The sequence below is a fragment of the Acinonyx jubatus genome, chromosome B2 (genome assembly GCF_027475565.1).
Source record: "Acinonyx jubatus isolate Ajub_Pintada_27869175 chromosome B2, VMU_Ajub_asm_v1.0, whole genome shotgun sequence".
NCBI classification, from domain to species: domain Eukaryota; kingdom Metazoa; phylum Chordata; class Mammalia; order Carnivora; family Felidae; genus Acinonyx; species Acinonyx jubatus.
Window position 1 is genome coordinate 52,506,900 of NC_069385.1, and position 21,492 is coordinate 52,528,391.

A 21,492-nucleotide genomic window follows, 5' to 3' on the forward strand; every position below is an offset into this window, starting at 1 on the left:
TTATTAAACACCAACAAGTTTTATAAAACTTACATAAAGTACAGCATAAGAAATAAGTATAGTTAAAAGATAATGGCTTAAAAGACTAAAAAGTTCTGGGTAGCAGGCTATTTTCCTTCTCAAAACATGGTATGTTAAGAGTGTTTATATACTACGACAAATACACTTGGTTTGATTCATAAAAACTAAATCTTCTCTGCCCTTTCAATGCTTTACGCAAAGCATGAATAGTACACACATGAACTAGAGTCCAGTCTTTGCCACTTACCAGACTCTGTGACCTCTGGTGAGTTGCTTAAACATTTCTGAACTGTGAAATGATGATACTACTACTCACCTCAGAGATATGTTCAGATTAAATTAACATACCCAAAGTAACTAATACACTGCCTGACAGAGTAGAGACTTTTAAAAAAATGTACTATTGTTTTTGTTTTCTACCTACCCCATACCTTCTACCCTTACTCTCTGTTTCCTATCAGCTTCCCCCTCTGTGGTAAGAGAATAGTGTACCCACCAAAAGATGTGTATGTCCTAATCACCAGAACATGTGAATATGTTATGTTACATGACAAGGAGAAATTGAAATTCAGATGGCATTCAGGTTGTTAATTAGATGACCCTGAGAATGGGGAGATTATTTTGGATTATCTAGGCGAGCCCAATGTGATCACAGGGTCATGGTAAGGAAAAGAGGAAAGCAAGAATGTGAATGTCAGAGTGACGTAACGTAGGAAAAAACCTCACTGGCCATTGTTGGCTTTGAACACGGAAGGGGCCCCAAACCAAGGAATGTGGGCAGCCTCTAGAACACGGAAATGGCAAGAAAATGGATTTTCTCCAGGGTGTCAAAAAAGGAACGCAACCCTGCCAACACCCTAATTTTAGTCCACTGATACCTATTTGGAACTTCTGACTTCTGTAACATAGTACATTTGTATAGTTTCAAGCCACTAAGTTTGTGGTAATTTGTTACAGCAGCTATGAAAACCTAATACACAATGTTATTCATATCTGCCAAGTAGAACTGCTCTAGAGAGAATAAAAAATTAAGTGGCTTTTAGAGAATAAAAAAATTAAGTGGAATCCTTAATTAGGATTCCAGAACAAATATTCAAATTCATATTTAGGATGACAGTGCAAATTTAGTAATACTTTAGCTTTTCTATTATGAAGCATGGTATTTAGAAGAAATGATGCAAACAAATATTCAGGCACACATTGCCTTATCCTCCACCTGTGTCTGGCAGTATAGGTTACAATTTGGGAGTCTGAACCAGGGCAAATTGATGTGGTCTGGATGTTCTGAGGTAGGTGGGGTGTACTGAGTTTGGCCTCAGTATAAGAGAGTCAATCTAATAGGTTAATAATAGTCAAGGGCAATGCCAGGGATGATATCCAGTTTAAGTAACACTCTAAGTCTACTTAGAGTGAAGAAGAACCTTTGGCAAAATGTTAATAGGGCACAGCCTCTTCTTGAGTGTCCTGCAAGGACAAACTTTCTGCAACTTTAGATTACATTCTACCTCTCCACCCACATCTTCATCACCATTATTTAAGTTGCACAGAGCAAGGTGACCAAGACACCATTGACTTACTATGTCTCCATAGTAAATCCAATTCAGCTAAACTACTTTAAGCCTGAAACGATTCCTTCACAATATTCACTTTAGCTGTGGCCCCTGGCTTTAGAGTTCTAGACCAACCCAAAAATCCAGGGATAAAGGTACCAATTCTGCTGTGTGACTAGTTGGTCTAGGATTTCCAGGGTGACCCTAGACTAGTCACGTGGTCCTGCAGTGATCCTCCAGTGGCCCTGACATAAAAAGGCCTGTCTTGATACCATATGGTTTCACTCTTATGTGGATTCTGAGAAACTTAACAGAAACCCATGGGGGAGAAGAAGAAAAAAAAAAAGAAAAAAAGAAAACAAGAAAAAAAAAGAAAGAAAAAAAAAGAGGTTAGAGTAGAAGAGAGCCAAAGCATAAGAGACTCTTAAAAACTGAGAACAAACTGAGGGTTGATGGGGGGTGGGAGGGAGGGGAGGGTGGGTGATGGGTAGTGAGGAGGGCATCTTTTGGGATGAGCACTGGGTGTTGTATGGAAACCAATTTGACAGTAAACTTCATATATTGAAAAAAAATAAAAATAAAATAAAATAAAATAAAATAAAAAGGCCTGTCTTGCTTGACTCTTGGGTCAAGCTGGGACCAATCAAAATAAGAACAGTTTTTGATATGCTGTACTGGTTCCTCAGCACACTGGCCATGTGATCTTAATCTCTACACCTAGGTTTTCCACTTAGTATTTATTTCTTTAAAAGTGGCATCATATCTACTGAGCAGAGTTGTTAGGAGAATTAGAGATACTGCAGCAAATGTCAAGGACACAACAGATAACCCATGATGAGTTTTTTCCAAAACTCTCCAAGAAGTAAAATAAAGCAGTGGTGTATTTCCCAATATTCAAAAAAACCAATTCCCCTTTCAAACTTCACCACAAGTCTAGACCTAAAATGTATTCCATTAAAAGTACATGGAAATTTCCTAGGAAATGTCAGCACACAATTTTCTGGCTGGCCCACAAATGAAATCACATCATGATTAACGGTCTCTCCAAAAATGAACTGGTCAAGTTCATGTATCTGGAACAACCTCATGTAAGGACAAAGAACAATAAGGGATAGAGAAATATGAGGGAAATGTGAGTTAATTTCATGAGATGCCATTTCACGGATGCCGTATTAACATGCGTTAGATGTGCTGAAAACCACCTACCACTTCCACCCTGTGTAATTAATCCTTCATCTTCAAAGATGTCGAAACTCTCCTGGCGAGTCTGGGTTGTTTCTGACTTTAACATCTCCAGGGGCATTCGCAAGACAGTGAGATTATATTGAAGTGAGTGGGACAAATCATAGCTGTAACTAAGAACATAACTGAAACTTAGTAAGAATTATAAAAGCAAAACATATTTCAGTCTTGGCTCCTATATGGAATGAAAAACTGTCAACTATATTAGCACCTGTTCTGTTACTTGGAAGCAATGCTATTCAAGCAAGCACTATAAAACCATGAATGTAACTGGAAATTTAAAAATCACTGCATCCCTAAAAAAATTAAAAACAGAAATACTTTCAAGCCAGTAATTCCACTTCTGGGTTTTACCCAATGAAAACAAAAACACTAATTTGAAAAGATATATGCTCCCCTATGTTTATTGCAGCATTATCTACAATAGCCAATATATAAATATGGAGGCAACCTAAGCGTCCACTGAAAACAATAAAAAAGAATGAGCTCTTGCCATTTGCAACAACAAAGATGGACTTAGAGGGCATTACACTAAGTGATATAAGTCAGACAGATAAAGAGAAATACTGTATGATTTCACTCAAATGTGGAATCTAAAAAACAACACAAACAAAAACAGAAACAGGCTCATAAGTGCAGAGAACTGGTCATTGCCAGTGAGGCGAGAATGCAAGATGGGCAAAAGAGATAAAGGGGATTAAGGGGCACAAGCTTAAAATTATAAAGTAAGTAAATCACAGGGATGAAAACCACAGCATAGGGAATATAGTCAATAATATTGTAATGATGTTGTATGATGATAGATGATGACTATACTTACCATGATGAACACTGAGTAATAAGCAGAATTGTCAATTCACTATGTTGTACACCTGAAACTAATATAATATTGTATGTCTACTATGCTTCAATTAAAAAATAGGGCACCTGGGTAGCTCAGTTGGTTGAGCATCCGACTTCAGCTGAGGTCATGATCTCACAGTAGGTAAGTTTGAGCCCCGCATTGGGCTCTGTGCTGACAGCTCAAAGCCTGGAGCCTGCTTCAAATTCTATGTCTCCCTCTCTCTCTGTCCCTCCTTTACTCACGCTCTGTCTCTCTCCCTCTTTCTCTCTCAAAAATAGATAAACATAAAAAAAAAAAAACTTTTAAATCACTGCATGACTTAGGCATTTGCACAATTAGAAATATACGAGAAACCAACATTCACTGACTTGCAATGTGCATTTTTTGCTTTACAGTGAGATCAGTATAACGTCACAGCCTTGTGCAAAGAGGTCACACTCTCATACGTATCTGAATAGAGTTGTATAGATGTTACAGTATCTATGCAATAGTGCATGGTCTGTACTCTAGTTTACCTATGAACAAAAGTAATTCTATTAATTTTTAGTGGCAGTTCCATAACTGACTTCATAATAAAACAGGAATAAGAAAATAATACAGGGGCATCTGGGTGGCTCAGTCAGTTAGGCATCCAGCTTCGGTTCAGGTCATGATCTCATGATTAGTGAGTTCAGGATCCACATCAGGCTCTGTGCTAACAGCTTAAAGCCTGGAGGCTGCTTCGGATTCTGTGTCTCCCTCTCTCTCTGTCCCTCCCCCATTCTCTCTCTCTCTATCTCAAAAATAAACATTAAAAAAATGTTTTAAAAAGAAAATACAAGCCATTATGATAAAATTTGTTTTAGAAGAGTAATACTCATCCAAAAAGTTATCACAGTCTTTGCAAATAAAATTTGGCTTTGAGGCCATAAGAAACCCATTTTACAATTCTGATTTCACATAATTAATAATTTTTAACGTATGTCTAGTTATATATTTTAGCACAGAATGTCATCTAGAATTCATGTGTACCCAAATTCATAAAGATGGCTGCAATTTTGTCTGAAGACTCACAAATTATTTCAATTATTATTTCTTCTTTAATTTATTCATATAATTTGATTGAAATTTATTTTTTCATTTGTGAAATTCAATTTTACTACATTTGCTAGATGAAGCCATTAATTTTACTAGTATCTAATCTCAGGGATAAAAGTTGTATTAAGAAGTTGGTTTTTCAATCATATTTACAATAGCATCAAAAGATAAAATACGATGGAATAAATTTAACCAAGGAGGAGAAAGATCTTACACTAAAAATTGTAAGACACTGATGAAATAAACTGAAGATACAAATAAATGGAAAGATTCCCCATGTTCATAGATCAGAATTAATATTGTTCAAATGTCCATACTACCCAAAGTCATCCACAGATCCATATCAAAATTCCAACGACATTTTTCACAGAGGTAGAACAAACAATCCTAAAATTTGTATGGAACCACAAAAGACCACCAATAGCCAAAGCAATCTTAAGAAAGAACAAAGAGGGGCGCCTGGGTGGCTCAGTCGGTTGGGTGGCTGACTTTGGCTCAGGTCAGGATCTCGCGGTCCGTGAGTTTGAGCCCCGCGTCGGGCTCTGTGCTGACAGCTCGGAGCCTGGAGCCTGTTTCGGATTCCGTGTCTCCCTCTCTCTGACCCTCCCCTGTTCATGCTCTGTCTCTCTCTGTCTCAAAAATAAATAAACATTAAAAAAAAAAAATTAAAAAAAAAAGAAAGAACAAAGATGGAGGCATCACACTTTCAGATTTCAAACTTTTTTACAAAGCTACAACATTCAAAGTAGCGTGGCATAAAAATAGACACATATGTAGATCAGTGGAATAGAACTGAAAGCCCAGAAAGAAACCCATGCATAGAGAGTCAACTATTTGACAAGAGAGACAAGATGACACATGGAGAAAGGATAGTCTCTTCAATAAATGGTGCTTGGAAGACTGGATAACCACATGCAAACAATGAAGTTGGACTCTTGTCTTACACCACTCACAAAAAGTAACTCAAGATGGATTAAAGACTTAAATGTAAGACCCCAAACTGTAAACTTACTAGAAGAAGACAAAGGGGAAAAGCTCTTTGACATTAGTTTTAGCAAAGCTTTTATGGATATGACACCAAAACAACAGGCAACAAAAGCAAAAATAAATAAGTGGGACTACAGCAAACTAAAAAGCTTCTGCACAGAAAAAAAATCAACAAAATAATAAGGCAACCTATGTAATGGGAGAAAATATTTACAAACCATGTATCTAGTAAGGGGTTAATATCCAAAGCACATACGGAACTCATATAACTGAAGAGCAAAAAATTAAAAAATAAAAAATAAAAAAAAACCCAAACAAAAAAACACAAAACATATCACCAAAACGAAAACCAAACAATCCAATTAAATAATGGGCAAAGGACCTGAATAGGCATTTTCCCAAAGAAAATGCCCTACAGACACATGAAAAAATGTTCAACATCACATCAGGGATGCAAATTAAAAACACAATGAGATTGCAACTCATATCTGCTATAATGGCTATTATCAAAAAGACAAGAGACAAGTGTTGGTTAAGCTATGGAGAAAAAAGAACGCTTGTGCACTGCTGGTGGGAATGTAAATTGGTTCAGTCACTGTAGAAACTGTATGGAAGTTCCTTAAAAAACTAAAAATAGAACTACCAGGGATGCCTGAGTAGCTCAGTTGGTTAAGCAGCCGACTCAATTTCAGCTCAGGTCATGATCTCAAGGTCTGTGAGTTCGAGCCCTGCATCAGGCTCTGCACTGACAGCACAGAGCCTGCTTGGGATTCTCTCTCTCCCTCTCTCTCTGCCCCTCCTCTGCTCACACACTCTGTCTCTCAAAATAAAAAAATAGAACTGCCATATGATCCAGTATTCCCACTTATGAGTATATAGCCAAAAGAAATTAAATCATCATCTTAAGAGATATCTGCATACCCATGTTGACTGAAGCATTATTCATGATAGCCAAAACATGGAAACATCCTAAGAGTCCAGAAATAGGTAAATGATAAAAAGGATATGGTGCACATACACACACAGATATCATTCAACCATAAAAATAAAAGACAGAAATCCTGCTATTTGCAACAACATAGATGGAACTTGAGGGCAGTATATTAACTGAAATAAGTCTGATTATTTCCATATGTTCTCACTTCTATGCAGAATCTAAAAAAGCCAAATAAGCTGTGTACTCGTCACACGGTACAAACTCCCAGCGATAAGACAAAAAAGATCTGGGCATCTAATGCATAGCATGGCAACTGTAATTAACAGTAATGAATTACAACCTCAAATTTGTTAAGAGCACATCTGGAATGTTTTCAACACACACACACACACACACACACACACACACACACCCTCATAATTATGTGAGGGGATGGAGGTGTTGACTAACCTTATTGTGGTGATTATGTCATACTATTTATGTGTATCTAAACATCACGTTGTACACCTTGAACTTATAGATGATATATGTCAGTAATACCTCAATACGCGCAGGGGTTGGGGGGGAGGGATGTTGATTTTCAACTTTTAAAAATCAATTTTTTCCTAGTTAGAGTAACTGCTTTATTCCAGCCGAATCTTAAGAATGTAGTATATGCTTTTTGAAGCTTACTTATCAGACACAAAAACCTCAACCAACATATTTTACTTATGGGATGACTTGGCCAGAGAGCTCAGTGTCAGGATACAAACGAAGTTGAAATCATGGAGCAGAGGACCATTTCTAACAGCACCACCAAGTTGCAGTGATAACTTGCAGATGCTATAAACATAAAATTAAGCAACAAAGACAGAGAAGCAGATGACTGAGATAAACACAATGGAAATATACATTCAATAAACATTTGAGGAAGTGAAAGTTTTTTCTTTAGGAGCCCTTCAATATATACTACTGTTAAAATAATGAACTCCCTTCAGTTTTATGAAGACATAACCCATTCTATATAGTAAACACGTTTTTCTTTATTTCATAGGTAAACAAGTGGTTAACTGTATAAACAATTTAAAGGGGCGCTGGGGTGGCTCAGTTAAGCGTCCGACTCTTGATCTCAGCTCAGGTCATGATCTCACGGTTTGTGAGATCCAGCCCCACGTGGGCTCTGTGCTGATAGCACTGAGCCTGCTTGAGATTCTCACTCTCCCTCTCTCTCTGCCCCTCCCCTGGCTCACACTTACATGTGCTCTCTTTCTCAAAATAAATAAATAAACAAAAAAAAGTGGCTAATGTTAAAAAAATTTTTTTAATAAATTTAAAATAATGCATCAGTGCATGGCATCAAGAGTTACAACACTCTAGGCCCTCATTTAGTCCTTAGCACTCGTGTCCTTTTTGGTGCATGCTATTTTGTGTTCTACCTTTTTAGTTTGGATATTACAGCTGAAAGAATTTTCCACTTAGCACAATAACCCTGTATCTCCTAGGCCTACATATTGGCCACATCAGTGGTGGTATAATACTCTATCACAATGTTCTGTTAAAATTTACTTGCCTGTCATTCAACTATTGGTATTTGGGTTGTCCCTGCATTGGCTGGCTTGCTCGCTTGGGGCTATCATAAACAGAGAAGCTATAAGTGTCCCTTTATAAACAGGAATTAATATTTTCTCTCCTAATTTATTTTCTTAGGATATATTTTCACAAATACTTAATGCTACATTCCTCTTCAGGGAAACTATTAATTTACAATGACATTAGGAGTATCTTGGTATTGCAATAGTTCTTCCTATCCTGAATTTGTTTTTAATTTTGCTAGATGGTTAACTAAACATTGAACTGTGAAATGGTTACAACTCTGTATTAGAAACTGAATGCAAATTTCATTTTGTGATTAAAAATTACAAAACAAGAATATTTCATTAAAATTCCACCTAAAACAAAGAGGATGTTTATAGTGAGAACAGTTGCCCTTTAATTTGCCCATTCAATTGTAAGATTTTTAAAGGGAAGAAATACCTGTACCTTTATGTTTTTAGATGAAATAATTTGGCCAATAAAAAAAATAAAGGAAGTACTATTGTGTCCTCTGATTTTGTTTTTACTTCCTGGAAAATAATATAAACATTTAAGTGACTAACAAGAGAAAAACTAAGTTTAGACTTACCTAAAGTAAAAATTGCTAGATAGGTCCACATTTTGAAAGATTCGTAGATACCTAAAAAGAAAAGCATATTACATTCACTTAATACTATTATTTTGCATAGCTTAATTATACTCACATATACATTTATATTTGTGAATACTCTCATTACAACTGAGGAATTCAGGGGCCACCTGGCTGGCTCAGCTGGTAGAGCATGCAACTCTTGGTCTCGGGGCTGTGAGTTCAAGTCCCATGATGGGTGCAGAGATTACTTAAAAATAAAATAGTTTTTAAAAACCCTGGGGAATTCAATCCATAGCTGCAGTAGGGATTTCATCTGAAGCAATTTCTAAGTCTGTTGATTGTCCCTTCAGAGACCCTTAACTTTATAGTTTGACCACTTCCTCATCCCTGATTGTGCCAGAGAGGGAGAGTCATGTACTGAGATGTGGGGCACTTAGACTCAGGGCAAGACAGAAGTAAATACTGTTCTTGTTTTTACAATTATGTGCTTTGCAAATGCTTTGCAAATGCTTTGAGGTTGGAGAGAGGAGAGTAATGAAAACAAGCAAAAATGTTCGTGGGTCACCATGATTTTAAGTTGTAAAGTTTTTCAACTACAAAAAAAAAACAAAAAAACAAAAACAACAACAACAACAAAAAAACCCCAAACGTACAGAATAAAATATCTGCATATCTATCCCTCAGGATTAATACATATTAACATTTTTTCAAATTCTTTCAACTTTTTAAAGACTTTTGATCACAAACGGGTACTGAGTTTGTTAAGCATATTTTCTACAAATATTAAGATGATCATAGGTTTCCCCAAAATATTTTAATGTAGTGAAGTGCTCCAGCAAAATTTTCTAGTGCTGATACAACCATGCATTGCAGGGATAACCTCTACTTCTCATTTTGTATAAAATGTTGAGTTGTACTGTATTTGTATTTCCTAATATTTTACCAAGTCTTTTTTTAAGTTTATTTATTTACTTTTTAGTAATCTCTACACCCAATATGGGGCTCAAACTCATGACTCAAAGATCAAGACTTGCATGCTCTTCCAACTGAGCCAGCCAGGCACACCACCAAATCTTTTAACTTAAGTGACTTATTGCATTAGATAGTTTTATAAATACGTTACAAGTTTTACCTATCTAGTAATACTACTTCAGCCTACCTATAACAAACTATTAATATAATTGTATCTTACTCTGGATAATGTCCACTGCTACACAGTATTAATCCTACAGTAATTTCACTCTTTATTTTAATAAATAATTTTTTAATTTTTTAATTATTTTTAAAATTTATTTATTTTTGAGAGAGACAGAGTGTGAGCTGGGGAGGGGCAGAGAGAGAGAGAGAGAGAGAGAGAGAGAGAGAGAGACAGAATCTGAAGCAGGCTCCAGGCTCTGAGCTGTCAGCACAGAGCTTAACGCGGGGCTTGAATTCACAAACTGCTAGATCGTGCCCTGAGCCAAAGTCAGACACTTAACCGACTGAGCCACCCAGGTGCCCCAGTAATTTCACTCTTTATAGACAGTCAAATCACTATATAGAACAACATAATTTGTTTTACCATTCCTGGCTAAAGAATCATAAAGATGAGGTTTATAAGTAATAACCTCTTCAACTTTTTCTCACCCCTTACATTCACATGTGCTGGTCTGATTCACTTTTAAAAAAAATTATTACTGAAGTATAGTTGACAAAAATGTTATATTGGTTTCAGGTGTACAACATGGTGATTTGACAATTCTGTACATTACTCAATGTTCACTATGGTAAGTGTACTTACCATCTGTCATGATACAACATTATTACAATATTATTGACTATATTCCCCATGCTGTACTTTTCATCTTCATGACTTATTTATAACTGGAAGCTTGTACTTCTTAATCCCCTTCACCTATTTCACCCATCCTCCCACCTCTGCTCCTATGGCAACCACCAATTTGTTCTCTGTATTCATGAGTCTGTTTCTGGTTTTGGTTTGTTATTTGTATTGTTTTTCAGATTCCACATATAAATGAGATCACATGGCATTTATCTTTCTCTGTCTGACTTATTTTACTTAGCGTAACACCTTGTAGGTCTACCCATGTTGTCACGAATCACAAGAGCTCATTCTCTTTATGGCTGAGTAATATTCCATGGTGTGTGTGTGTGTGTGTGTGTGTGTGTGTGTGTGTACACGCATATGCACCACATTTTATTTATCCATTCACCTATGGATGGATACTTGAGTTGCTTCCACATCTTGGCTACTGTAGATAATGTTGCAATAAACATAGGGTTGCATGTATCTTTTTGAGTCAGTGTTTTTGTTTTCTTTTGGGAGTACCTAATTTACTTTTAATCAACATACTATGTCTTCCTGTAAGATATGCAGGATATAATTTTTTTCAGTTAGTATAAGACAAAGGGCTACTTTGTTAAATTCTTATTTAATCTGAATAAGTAAATAATCTGAAACCAATTATTTTTTGACAACTCCATTTCCATATATCATCAAAGACAGAATCATGAGAGTCCAAAATCCACTAAGAGGTTCTTAAGCAAGAGAGCCACACCACCTTTAAATTTTGGCTCATGTATCTAGAACAACACTATAAAAGTATAGAGTGTAACTAACATTTAAACTTAAAAACAAATAAGCATGCCTAACTTTGTTCCATTTTAACCTTTATTATGTTCATAATAAATAAATTTATGTATTAAGATAAATCAATTCTATTCTTTTCTCTATCAACTTATTAATAGCCTTTTCCCACATTCCCAAGGCTCCCAAGGCTCTAATTTCCCTCCAAAACTTTTTAAAGATTTCAAATCTACAGAAAAATTGGAAGGAAAAATAGTACAATAAATCCCATTATGTCCTTCGTTTGAATTCACTGTTAGATCTCTCTCCTTAAACACACACATGCACATTCCCTCTTTTTAAATACACAAGTATGTTTTATTTTCCTAAAGCATTTTCAGTAAGTAGCAGGCATGATGACACTTCACTCCTAAATATTTTAGTATATATCTATTATGAACAAAGATAATCTCCTAAAAAAGAATATCATGGGGCGCCTGGGTGGCTCAGTCGGTTAAGCGGCCGACTTCGGCTCAGGTCATGATCTCGCAGTCTGTGAGTTCGAGCCCCACGTCGGGCTCTGTGCTGACAGCTCAGAGCCTGGAGCCTGTTTCAGATTCTGTGTCTCCCTCTCTCTGACCCTCCCCCGTTCATGTTCTGTCTGTCTCAAAAATAAACATTAAAAAAATTAAAAAAAAAAAAAGAATATCATTTTTACACTTAAAATTTAATATTGATTCAGTACCTCCTAGTACATAATCCATGTACAAACTGTGCACATGAAGTTCTTTGCAGCTCTGTGTGTAAATGCACACACCTGTGTACGCTCACATACGTTTTAATCCAGGATCCAACAGATATTCATGTACTGCATCTGGTTGTCATGCCTGTTCTAAAATCTAGAACAGTCCTCTGGCTTTTTCGGTCTTTGATGACACTGTCATCTTTAACGAGTTCAGGCCAGTTGTCTTACAGAATGTCCCACAAGATGGGTTTGTCTGATTATTTCCTCATGCTCAGATTCAAGTTAAATATTGCCAGAGGGGAGGGGGTTGGATTGGAGGATGGGTGAAATAGGTGAAGAGGATTAAGGGGTATAAACTCCCAGTTGTGAAAGAAATCACAGGGATGAAAAGTACAGCACAGGGAATGTAGTTAATAACACTGTAACAGTGTCATATGGCAACAGACAGGAACCACACTCATCATGGTAGCACAGCATAAAAAAACAAATACATATATATTTTTAGCAAGAAAACTATGCAGGTAATCTGTGTCCTTCCCACTGCTTCACACCGAGAGGCAGATAATGTCAGTTTTGTCACATGATGCTAAGTTTGAACATTTGGGTTAAGTATGTTTGCCATTCTTTTTTTTTTTCTTTGTAAATAAAAAGATTCATGGAGTCGATGTTGAGACTGAGTGAATATTCTTCCCTCAATAACATTTCACGTAATGCTTTTAGTAGCTGTTGTTGATCCTCACCTGATTCAACTGTTGTAACAGAGGTTAATAATAGACCTTGGACAAAACTACAGAATTCTGAGCTAGTATTTTGCATCTTTAACATAATACCTATAATATTTTGACTGTATTTTGTTTCCTAGTTGGTCTACCACATTTAAAAACAACAACAACAACAACAAACAGTAGTTACCACTGCTACATACCGGGCTTCATCAGGATGAGTAATTCGTACAGAATCGTTGGGTATATAGATCATATTTGTATCTTCAACCTTATATATTGCATGACCTCCAATATCTGCCATCTTCCTCCTTTTAGTTATTAATACAATATAATAGCCTTCTAGAAACCTCACAAAACCTATGCAACAAAAAGAAAGATAAAGTTTCCTACACTTAGTAATGCTTTTAGATATATATTTAACATTTATTTATTTTTGAGACAGAGAGAGGCAGAGCATGAATGGGGGAGGGTTAGAGAGAGGGAGACACAGAATCTGAAACAGACTCCAGGCTCTGAGCTGTCAGCACAGAGCCCGACGTGGGGCTCGAACTCACGGACCATGAGATCATGACCTGAGCTGAAGTCAGCTGCTTAACCGACTGAGCCACCCAGGCGCCCTAGATATATATTTAAAAGGCAAAAGTTTTCTGACACATTTCCTACTTTATTTCTGATTCACAGCCATACACATTTTCAGTGGTATTATAATTAATCTCCATACTGACATATATCTCACTTAAAAAATACTACTCTAAACCATTTTATCTCAGTCGTTCTTTTATATTTAGTCTCATTCCAAATAGGATTGATGTGCTTTAAGCAAAAATATACATAAGATTAAGGGGAGTTGGTTATTTAATAGGTATAGAGTTTCATTTCACAAGATGAAAAGTCCTAGAGATCTGTTGCACAACAAGGTATGTATAGTTAACATTATTATACTGTACACTTGAAAATGGCTAAGACTGTAACTTTTATGTCATATTTATACACATATGCAAACTAAATCAATATATATACTAGTAAAAAGTACATAAAAGCAAACAGAAAACCAAGTAAGTTTTCAGAAACTTACAGTACTGTGCTAACATGCACCTGTGAATCTCGATGGGGGATAAAGATTAAGAACCTCATCCTCTTTTTTAAAAAGAAATTAACCAGGGCACCTGGGTGGCTCAGTCACTTGAGCATCTAACTTCAGCTCAGGTCATGATCTCACCATTCGTGAGTTCGAGCCCCTCATCAGGCTTGCTGCTGTCAGTGAAGAGCCCGCTTTGGATCGTCTGTCCCCCTCTCTCTTGCCCCTCCCTGACCCCCACTCACAATCTTTCTCTCTGTCAAAAATGAATAAACATTTATTTTTTAAATAAATAAATAAAAATAAAAATAAATTAACCAAAGGATAAGTTCTGAGGAACATACTTTGGGACATGTTGCTCAAAAGGAAGAATAAACTTCATAGATTCCTGATTACTAGTAGCAAAACCCAACTGGAGCCACCTTTAAAAAAAGAAATTTATATTAAGGGTACTGAGGTGATCCAAGGCACCAATGGGCAACAATATGATTGGGCCTCCGAAAAACACCTAGTGTCAAGATCTGAACATGTGCTCCATTCTTCTCTCTATATATAGACTAGCCTCCTCCACAGACCAGCCCCCTCCACTTCTCTGGAAACGTGGTGGGAAACACAGATGCTAACAGCTCTAAGTTTTACGCCCAAAAGCTTCACTGGAAAAAACAACTTTTTTTTATCAAGTTCAATTCCAGAATTCCTAGGAAAGGACGTGGACTGGCCCAACTTGGATTGGGTGCCCAGCCCTGGACCAATCAATGGTTGCCAAGGAAGAGAGTCACACTGCATCGGAAGCCATTTATACAATAACGAGGTGACTTCAATGGGACAGGGAGAGGTGGAGCCAGATCCCAAAAAAAGTGGAGGGTTTCAGCAAACAATATATCCAGTAAATTGCATATCCTTCATGCAATCTTCCACAGGTATCCCCTGTGATAGTTAAGCTTGAAAGTTGGAGCATTATAAAACTATATTTTATGTCAAATCATTGAAGTGCACATGTCGTACATGGGTGATTAAAGACCATATGTGTTATGTTTAGTAGCACTAAGTTCTTAGCAACACCCTACTTATTGTATAGTCTTGGTTAAATTTTTTTTGGCTCCCAGAACTTTTGCTTTGGGAGTGAAAACTAACTCCCTTTGGGGGGTAGGGGTCATTTCCAAAATGGCAAAATTAGGAGACCAGCAGACCCTCTCTCCAGTGAAACAAACAAAACTGGTAAAATTTATAAAAACAAAACAAAACTTTTAAAGTTTCTGGAAATTGTTCTAATGGCATATAACAAATGGAGAAATATTTATTCAAGAAAATCTACTAAACCTTGGTAAGAACAGCAAGTGTGTGACATCTGAACCATAACCTACTTCCCTTTCACACCTCTCTCCCAGTCTGGTGTGACTGGATATCAACTCTGGGCAGGTGTAACCAAGAGGATAGTGTTTTCCCTCTCTCCCTAGTTCTCAGTCTAAGGCCAAGGTTTCTGCTCAGAAGGTGCAGGCCACCAGAATGTCTCATCCCCTCCAGCTCTGTGTTATAGGAGCTCTATTCCCAGGTAAGCTCTGCTGGAATTGGGGAATTCCTTCTTCTCCCCAGCTCCTACTTGTAGAGACTCTACCCCAGCATGACTGGTCAAGAATACTGGGTCCCCACTGCCCTCACCCCAGCTCACTGGTAGCAAGAGTCAGATACTATCATACAGCTGACTTCCTATCAGAAACGATGGAGGGCACAAGGCTGTAGGATAATATATTCAAAGTACTGAAAGAAAGAAAAAACTGTCAACCAAGAATCTTATATCTAGCATAATTATCTTTCAAAACTTTCTCATGTGTACATGTGCATGTTCTCACACACACCTGCACTATCTCTCTCTCTCTCTCAGAGTGTTATATTCTGTAACGTCTGAGCTAGGATTTGATACTATGAATTTTTTGTTCTAGAATTGACAAATACCTAATGTCTGTGTCTTGTTATTCTCAGCTGACAAAAAAAGGAAACTAGGAATTGACTATATTAACATAAATGAGCTAAAATATACAAGAGAAAAAGCTACTGAGGAAAAAACACCATTAAAAGAGTGAAGCATACTTACATTTTAGAGATCCACAAAGTGCAAAGTGCTTCTAAAAAAAATGTTCATTTACTCCTTTCTTTGCCTTAGAGACTGGCAAAAAAATTCCCTGACTAAAGCTGAAGGACGCAGGAATAGGGAGGAAAAGAGCTGATGACAATCTCATTAAAAGCGAGTAAAAAAGAAGCTATCCTTTTACAAGGATAAAACTCATAAAAGTAAAGCCCTTGGAAGCAGCAAAAAAACACTCAAGGGTTTAAATAACAAGTATTTCCAAAATGAATGAATTTTCCTTTCATTCTTGCTATATATTTACTTTTTATTGAAAAAAAGATCTCTAATAATTTGTCAATCTATATTCCAACTGAATTTTAATTTTATGTTTTTTAGCTCAAGACTATTTATACCATTCTACCTTTCTCTTCATAATCTGAATACAGGGAAGTAAATATATTGCACAAAAGAGACTTCTACCAGCACAAATGCCTTCGGTTTATTATAAATGAAATTCTTTCCTTCTTCCTTTTTACTACCAACTGGAAATGTCACTCTCATTTTTAAAAAGTTCCTATCAAATACAGCCAACAATTAAAAGACTTCAGAAAGGCACAGAACATCTGCCAGGAGTTAGCCTATTCACCACTTAAACACACCAAAATCAGAACAAGTTTTTTCATCTTCATTCTGTGTACTTATGACCCCAGACCAATTTCACTGAGCACTTCTCAGAAGCCATGATGACAGTCATCTTGCAAAAGTGATTTCTCTCTCTCCCCATAGAGAAGGCATTTTCATTTGAAATGGACACCGAGCAAAGTATACAGAAAAGGACAGTATAAAAGGATGTAGTGGGAGTTCTGGTGGCTGGAGAGGACCCCACCAGCCCACCAACAGAGAAGAATGCAGTGTCCCACTTCAGGGGTCACCACCATGCCAGCTAGTCATTATCTTAAAAGCCTTTAGGGAGAACAGCACTCTGGCAGAGAAGCATGAAAAACCTCCATAAGGTACATAGGATCTAGGCACAACGGAGCCCTCTAGAACCAAAGTGACGCTCTAACACCAAATCTACTGGTCCCTTACTGGTCTGAGGCTCACACTATGTTGCTGTTATTTTCATTATTATCATGGATCTGCAATCCATTTCTTTTTTTTTTTTTAAATTTTTTAAATGCATTTTTGAGAGAGAGAGAGAGAGAGAGGAGGGCAGAGAGAGAGGGACACACAGAAACTGAACCAGGCTCTGGACTCTGAGCTGTCAGCATGGCTCGTGCTCACAAACTGTGAGATCATGACCTGAGCCCAAGTCACCCCTGAAATTCATTTCTAAGTGTGCTGCTTTAAATAACAATTGTGTCTTAGTCTACAATGATACTTATTCTACTACTCCCCTTCAATATGCTAGAAACTTAGAACAGTATCCTCTGACAGGCAGAAAAAGGACATTGACCTGAAGCTATATAGCAAAACGGGCTGGGATGTCACAGAGCTAAGCCTAGTAAAGACTATAGGTAACTAGCCACCAACTCCATCCATGTGCCCCAAGATCAAATAAAACAACTTTGGGAGGAATGCTCTCAAATGGGAGTGATCCCATTCAGTGGTTGCCCAAACCTCTTGCTGGCTATCAAATAACAATGGAGTGGGTCAGAAATGTATAAGGTAGACATATGACTAGATCGACTCATATCTAGGGACCAGCGACGATCCATGAGCTTTTCGTGAGTACCACGCCCATGAAAAGACAAGAAAACAAGTGGAAAAAGTAAGGATTTAGAAACTTTAGAGCAATTTGAGATTGCTACAACATCCAAGTGCATCATCAATGAACTTGCCTTGAATAGGGCATAGACTAGTTTGGGTCTTACTGAACTTGTGTGATGAGTCACATGTGCTCCAAGCTGCAGGCTAGTTATGCACAGTAGGATCATGTGTTGGTCTGTGACATTTATGTAGAAACAATCTGGTCCATTACTGCAGACAACTGAGAATCACTGCTCTAGATTCTTACAGATGATGAACTAAATTAACCGTGATAACAGTCTAAAAACATTCCAGCAAAATACTATTCACAAATTACACATGCTGAAAAAGTTAACTAAGAAAATATTTTGGTCACAGAACAGAAGAAAACCATGCTAGTCACTTCTCATATGTATTATTTTGACAACCAGACTATATATTTTTCAAAGATAGGCACTTTGCGTTTCACTGTTTCAGTATCCCTCACAGTTTCTAAGACAGGACTTACGAGACAAATCATAGATTTCCATTAACTCTCTATTTACTCTTTCAGTGATCCTAAGCTTCACTGACATGGTCGAACAAGAATACATAAAATATATTTCCATAAAACCAATACATCTTTACTTAGTACATTATTGTGTCACTTTACTGGTAGGTCAGTCTGTCAGTGACTTCATTATCCAAGGATAGTCTCAATCGTAAGAGGTCTCTAACCGCAAGAGAAACAGCTACCGCAACACCTACGGATGTCACGTCTATGAGAGACAAGAAGACACCTTCAGCCTTCACCCAAAGTTTCCTAATACTTGTGTATAAAATAAATTATCTGGTTACAAACCTGGTTATCAATTGATAAAAATCAAGCTCTGGTTTTATAAGTTTAGTTATCGATAGATAACTCATTTTAAAACGAGGCAAGGAAAAAATAAATAAATAAAATAAAACAAGGCAAGGAATACTGCTAAAAGCAAATATGCCAAGAACAATGAAGGATGACTAAAGAACCATAAAAACAAAACAGTATAACGGTCTAGAGACCATTTAATGTAAAGGCAAGCTGCCCAATTCAACTCCAGAATACCCAAGGGTAGCTATTTTTAAACAGTTCAATAACTGATCTTCACTTCGTTTCTCTTAATCATCGAGGAAGGTTCAATTTTGGATAATAAACCCTGGCTAATGAGGCATTCAACATTACATTCACCTGCGGAAATTTCCGTTTTAAAAAAGTATAAGTATCAGCATTGAAAGGAATAAGTTTAACCTATTAAGTAACTAATACTGAAATTAAAACCTACTATATTTGAGACACATTGTATTTCCAGGGTTTGTTTTTGTTTTTGTTTTTGTTTTTGCCTTTAATTTAAAATATACATGGGGCACCTGGGTGGCTCAGTCATTAAGCAACCGGCTTTGGCTCAGGTCATAATCTCATGGTTCATGGGTTCAAGCACCGCATAGGACTCTGTGCTGACAGCTCTGAGCCTGGAGCCTGCTTGGGATTCTGTGTGTGTCTGTCTCTCTTTCTCTCTGCCCCATCCTTGCTTACACTTTGTCTCTCCTCTGTCTCTCAAAAATGAATAAATGTCAAAAAAAATTTTTTTTTAATAAAAAAATAAAAATAAAATAAAATAAAATATATGCAACACTGGGGCACCTGGGTGGGTTAAGTGTCAGTTAAATGTCCAACTCTTGATTTCAGCTCAAATCATGATATCACAGTTCATGAGGTCAAGCCCCACATCAGACTCTGCGCTGACAGTGTGGAGACTGATTGGGATTCTCTGTCTCTGCCCCATCCCACTTGCTCTCTCTCTGAAAATTAATTAATTAATTAAAAAATATATATGTGACACTTAAAGTGGAATTTAACACTTACAGCATTCATGGAATTTAATTAAACACATGAACTCACTTGACATACACAGACGTGCAAACATCCATAAACATTTATCTGTTAAACATGTAACTTCAACATACTTGTCAAGACTGAGCAGAAGGTGTAAAAAAGGGGCCAGTCCAAAGAAGAAACCAAACACACCTACCACTCTTGACCTTCCCTGACAGCCACTTAGACACAAAATGGACCTGAAGGGATTACATATGAAGAGCTATGAGAGCACATGGAGAAAAACTTCAAATATGGCAGAATATAATCAAAGTTTCAACAAATAGTGTCCCAAAATAGAAAGTGCTAATCAGAAAAACATAAGCATTTGAAACTACACAGCACAGTTAAGTCCATATTAATTTTGTTAACATCTATAGATACTAATCACTCAGTTAACATTGCATACAGTCCAGCTGGTTTAAAGAGCACAAAAATAAAGTTGTTAAATGTTTTAAAAAAAATGCAGACTCAAAATAAGGCAATGCCATCAGAGAAGCAATCCCATACAATTGTCCTCTGCCTGGCTTCCAAGGTCCCATGCAGTCTGGTCTCACCCAACTACGTGCCAACATTCCAGGACCCAGGGACATCTTCAAGCCTGTGCCCCTGCCATCGTCCCTACTGGGGTTCTTTCACCCTCTTCCCCACATCCATCCAAATCTTGTTCCTCCTTCAAGGTCCAGCTGGAGTCTCACTTTCCCCAGGAATCTTTCCTGGTCATTCCTGGTCCAAGTCATCTACCTCTTACATAATCTCCACCCCCATGTAACTTTTCACTACACAGCTTGGCTCTTAACCACAATGGTGGACTTGTCTTGCATGTATTAGATTTTGTCCCTCATCCTAGTGTAGTCAGCCTAAGACTCCCAGAGACAAATCCATAGTACGGCAAAGACAGGTGTACTGACTCATTGCAATAAGGGATGATGTACACATCAGAACTGTGGGGCATCTCACTACTGTCCCAAAACTAGACAGCAGAATCCATAAGAGCCAAAAGTATGTCTACATTTGTTTGTGAATAAATGAAGTAAAGGGGTTATGATTGAATTTGGGGGAAGGATGCAGGCTCTGTGCTGACAGCAAGCCTGATGCGGGGCTTGAACTCATGAACCATGAGATCATGACCTGAGCCAAAGTCAGTCACTCAACCGACTGAGCCACCGAGGTGCCCCAGAAATCCCTGTTAATTTAAACCAGTTTTACCAGTATCTGTTTTTCCAGCTGATGAATGGCAGGGCAGATGTTTATAGTCCAAGCTAATTTTTTTTTTTTTTTTACTTTTTCATTCCTCAACATGCCCGACAACAGACTTCTTAAAGGCCCAAACCATTTCTATATTTATGCTTACCCTATATGAAATTGAACAGCACTTGGCAGATACTATAGGCTATTTGATATCTGATTGATGGATAATGAAATTGAAACAACCAAAGCCACAGATTATGGGTTATAATTACATAACTACATAAAACTATCTTTTAGTAGTCTACATAGAGGAAAAAAAAAAAAGTAGTAAGAAGGAGATACATTTCTTACCTACAACACCAAAAGCTGAAACAGCTCGAAATAACCCAGAGGATCCTTTCTGTCCCATCTTTGTTCTATTTCCTAGATCCAAGCGGCCAAGAAGTTCTCTCACTTCTTGCTGAGTATATACATGCTAAAAATAAACAAATTCAATCTGTAAGATTGTACTTATTCTTTAGATGATGTATTGCCTATAAGAATCACTAGCTATTTCATGGAGAAGCATATAATAGTGCACAACTAAGCTATAATTTTTAAAAGCCAACAAATTCTTTAATATTAGCAATTACAGGTAGTTATTGGATCACATGCTGCTTT

At 37.2% G+C, this 21,492-nt stretch overlaps 1 protein-coding gene across 3 annotated transcripts in view; it reads right to left on the bottom strand.

Moving 5' to 3' along the window:
• The window catches only part of FIG4 (FIG4 phosphoinositide 5-phosphatase), a 152,551-nt gene that overhangs the window by 112,311 nt on the left and 18,748 nt on the right, over positions 1-21,492 (bottom strand). For all 3 annotated transcript variants that reach the window (XM_053222386.1, XM_015065351.3, XM_015065352.3), the window contains exons 3-6: positions 21,184-21,307; positions 13,059-13,215; positions 8,820-8,870; positions 2,778-2,926 (exon numbers count right to left, since the gene is read on the bottom strand). In XM_053222386.1, coding sequence (XP_053078361.1) covers positions 2,778-2,926; positions 8,820-8,870; positions 13,059-13,215; positions 21,184-21,307 — 481 coding nt within the window. The remainder of the gene's footprint in view (positions 1-2,777; positions 2,927-8,819; positions 8,871-13,058; positions 13,216-21,183; positions 21,308-21,492) is intronic.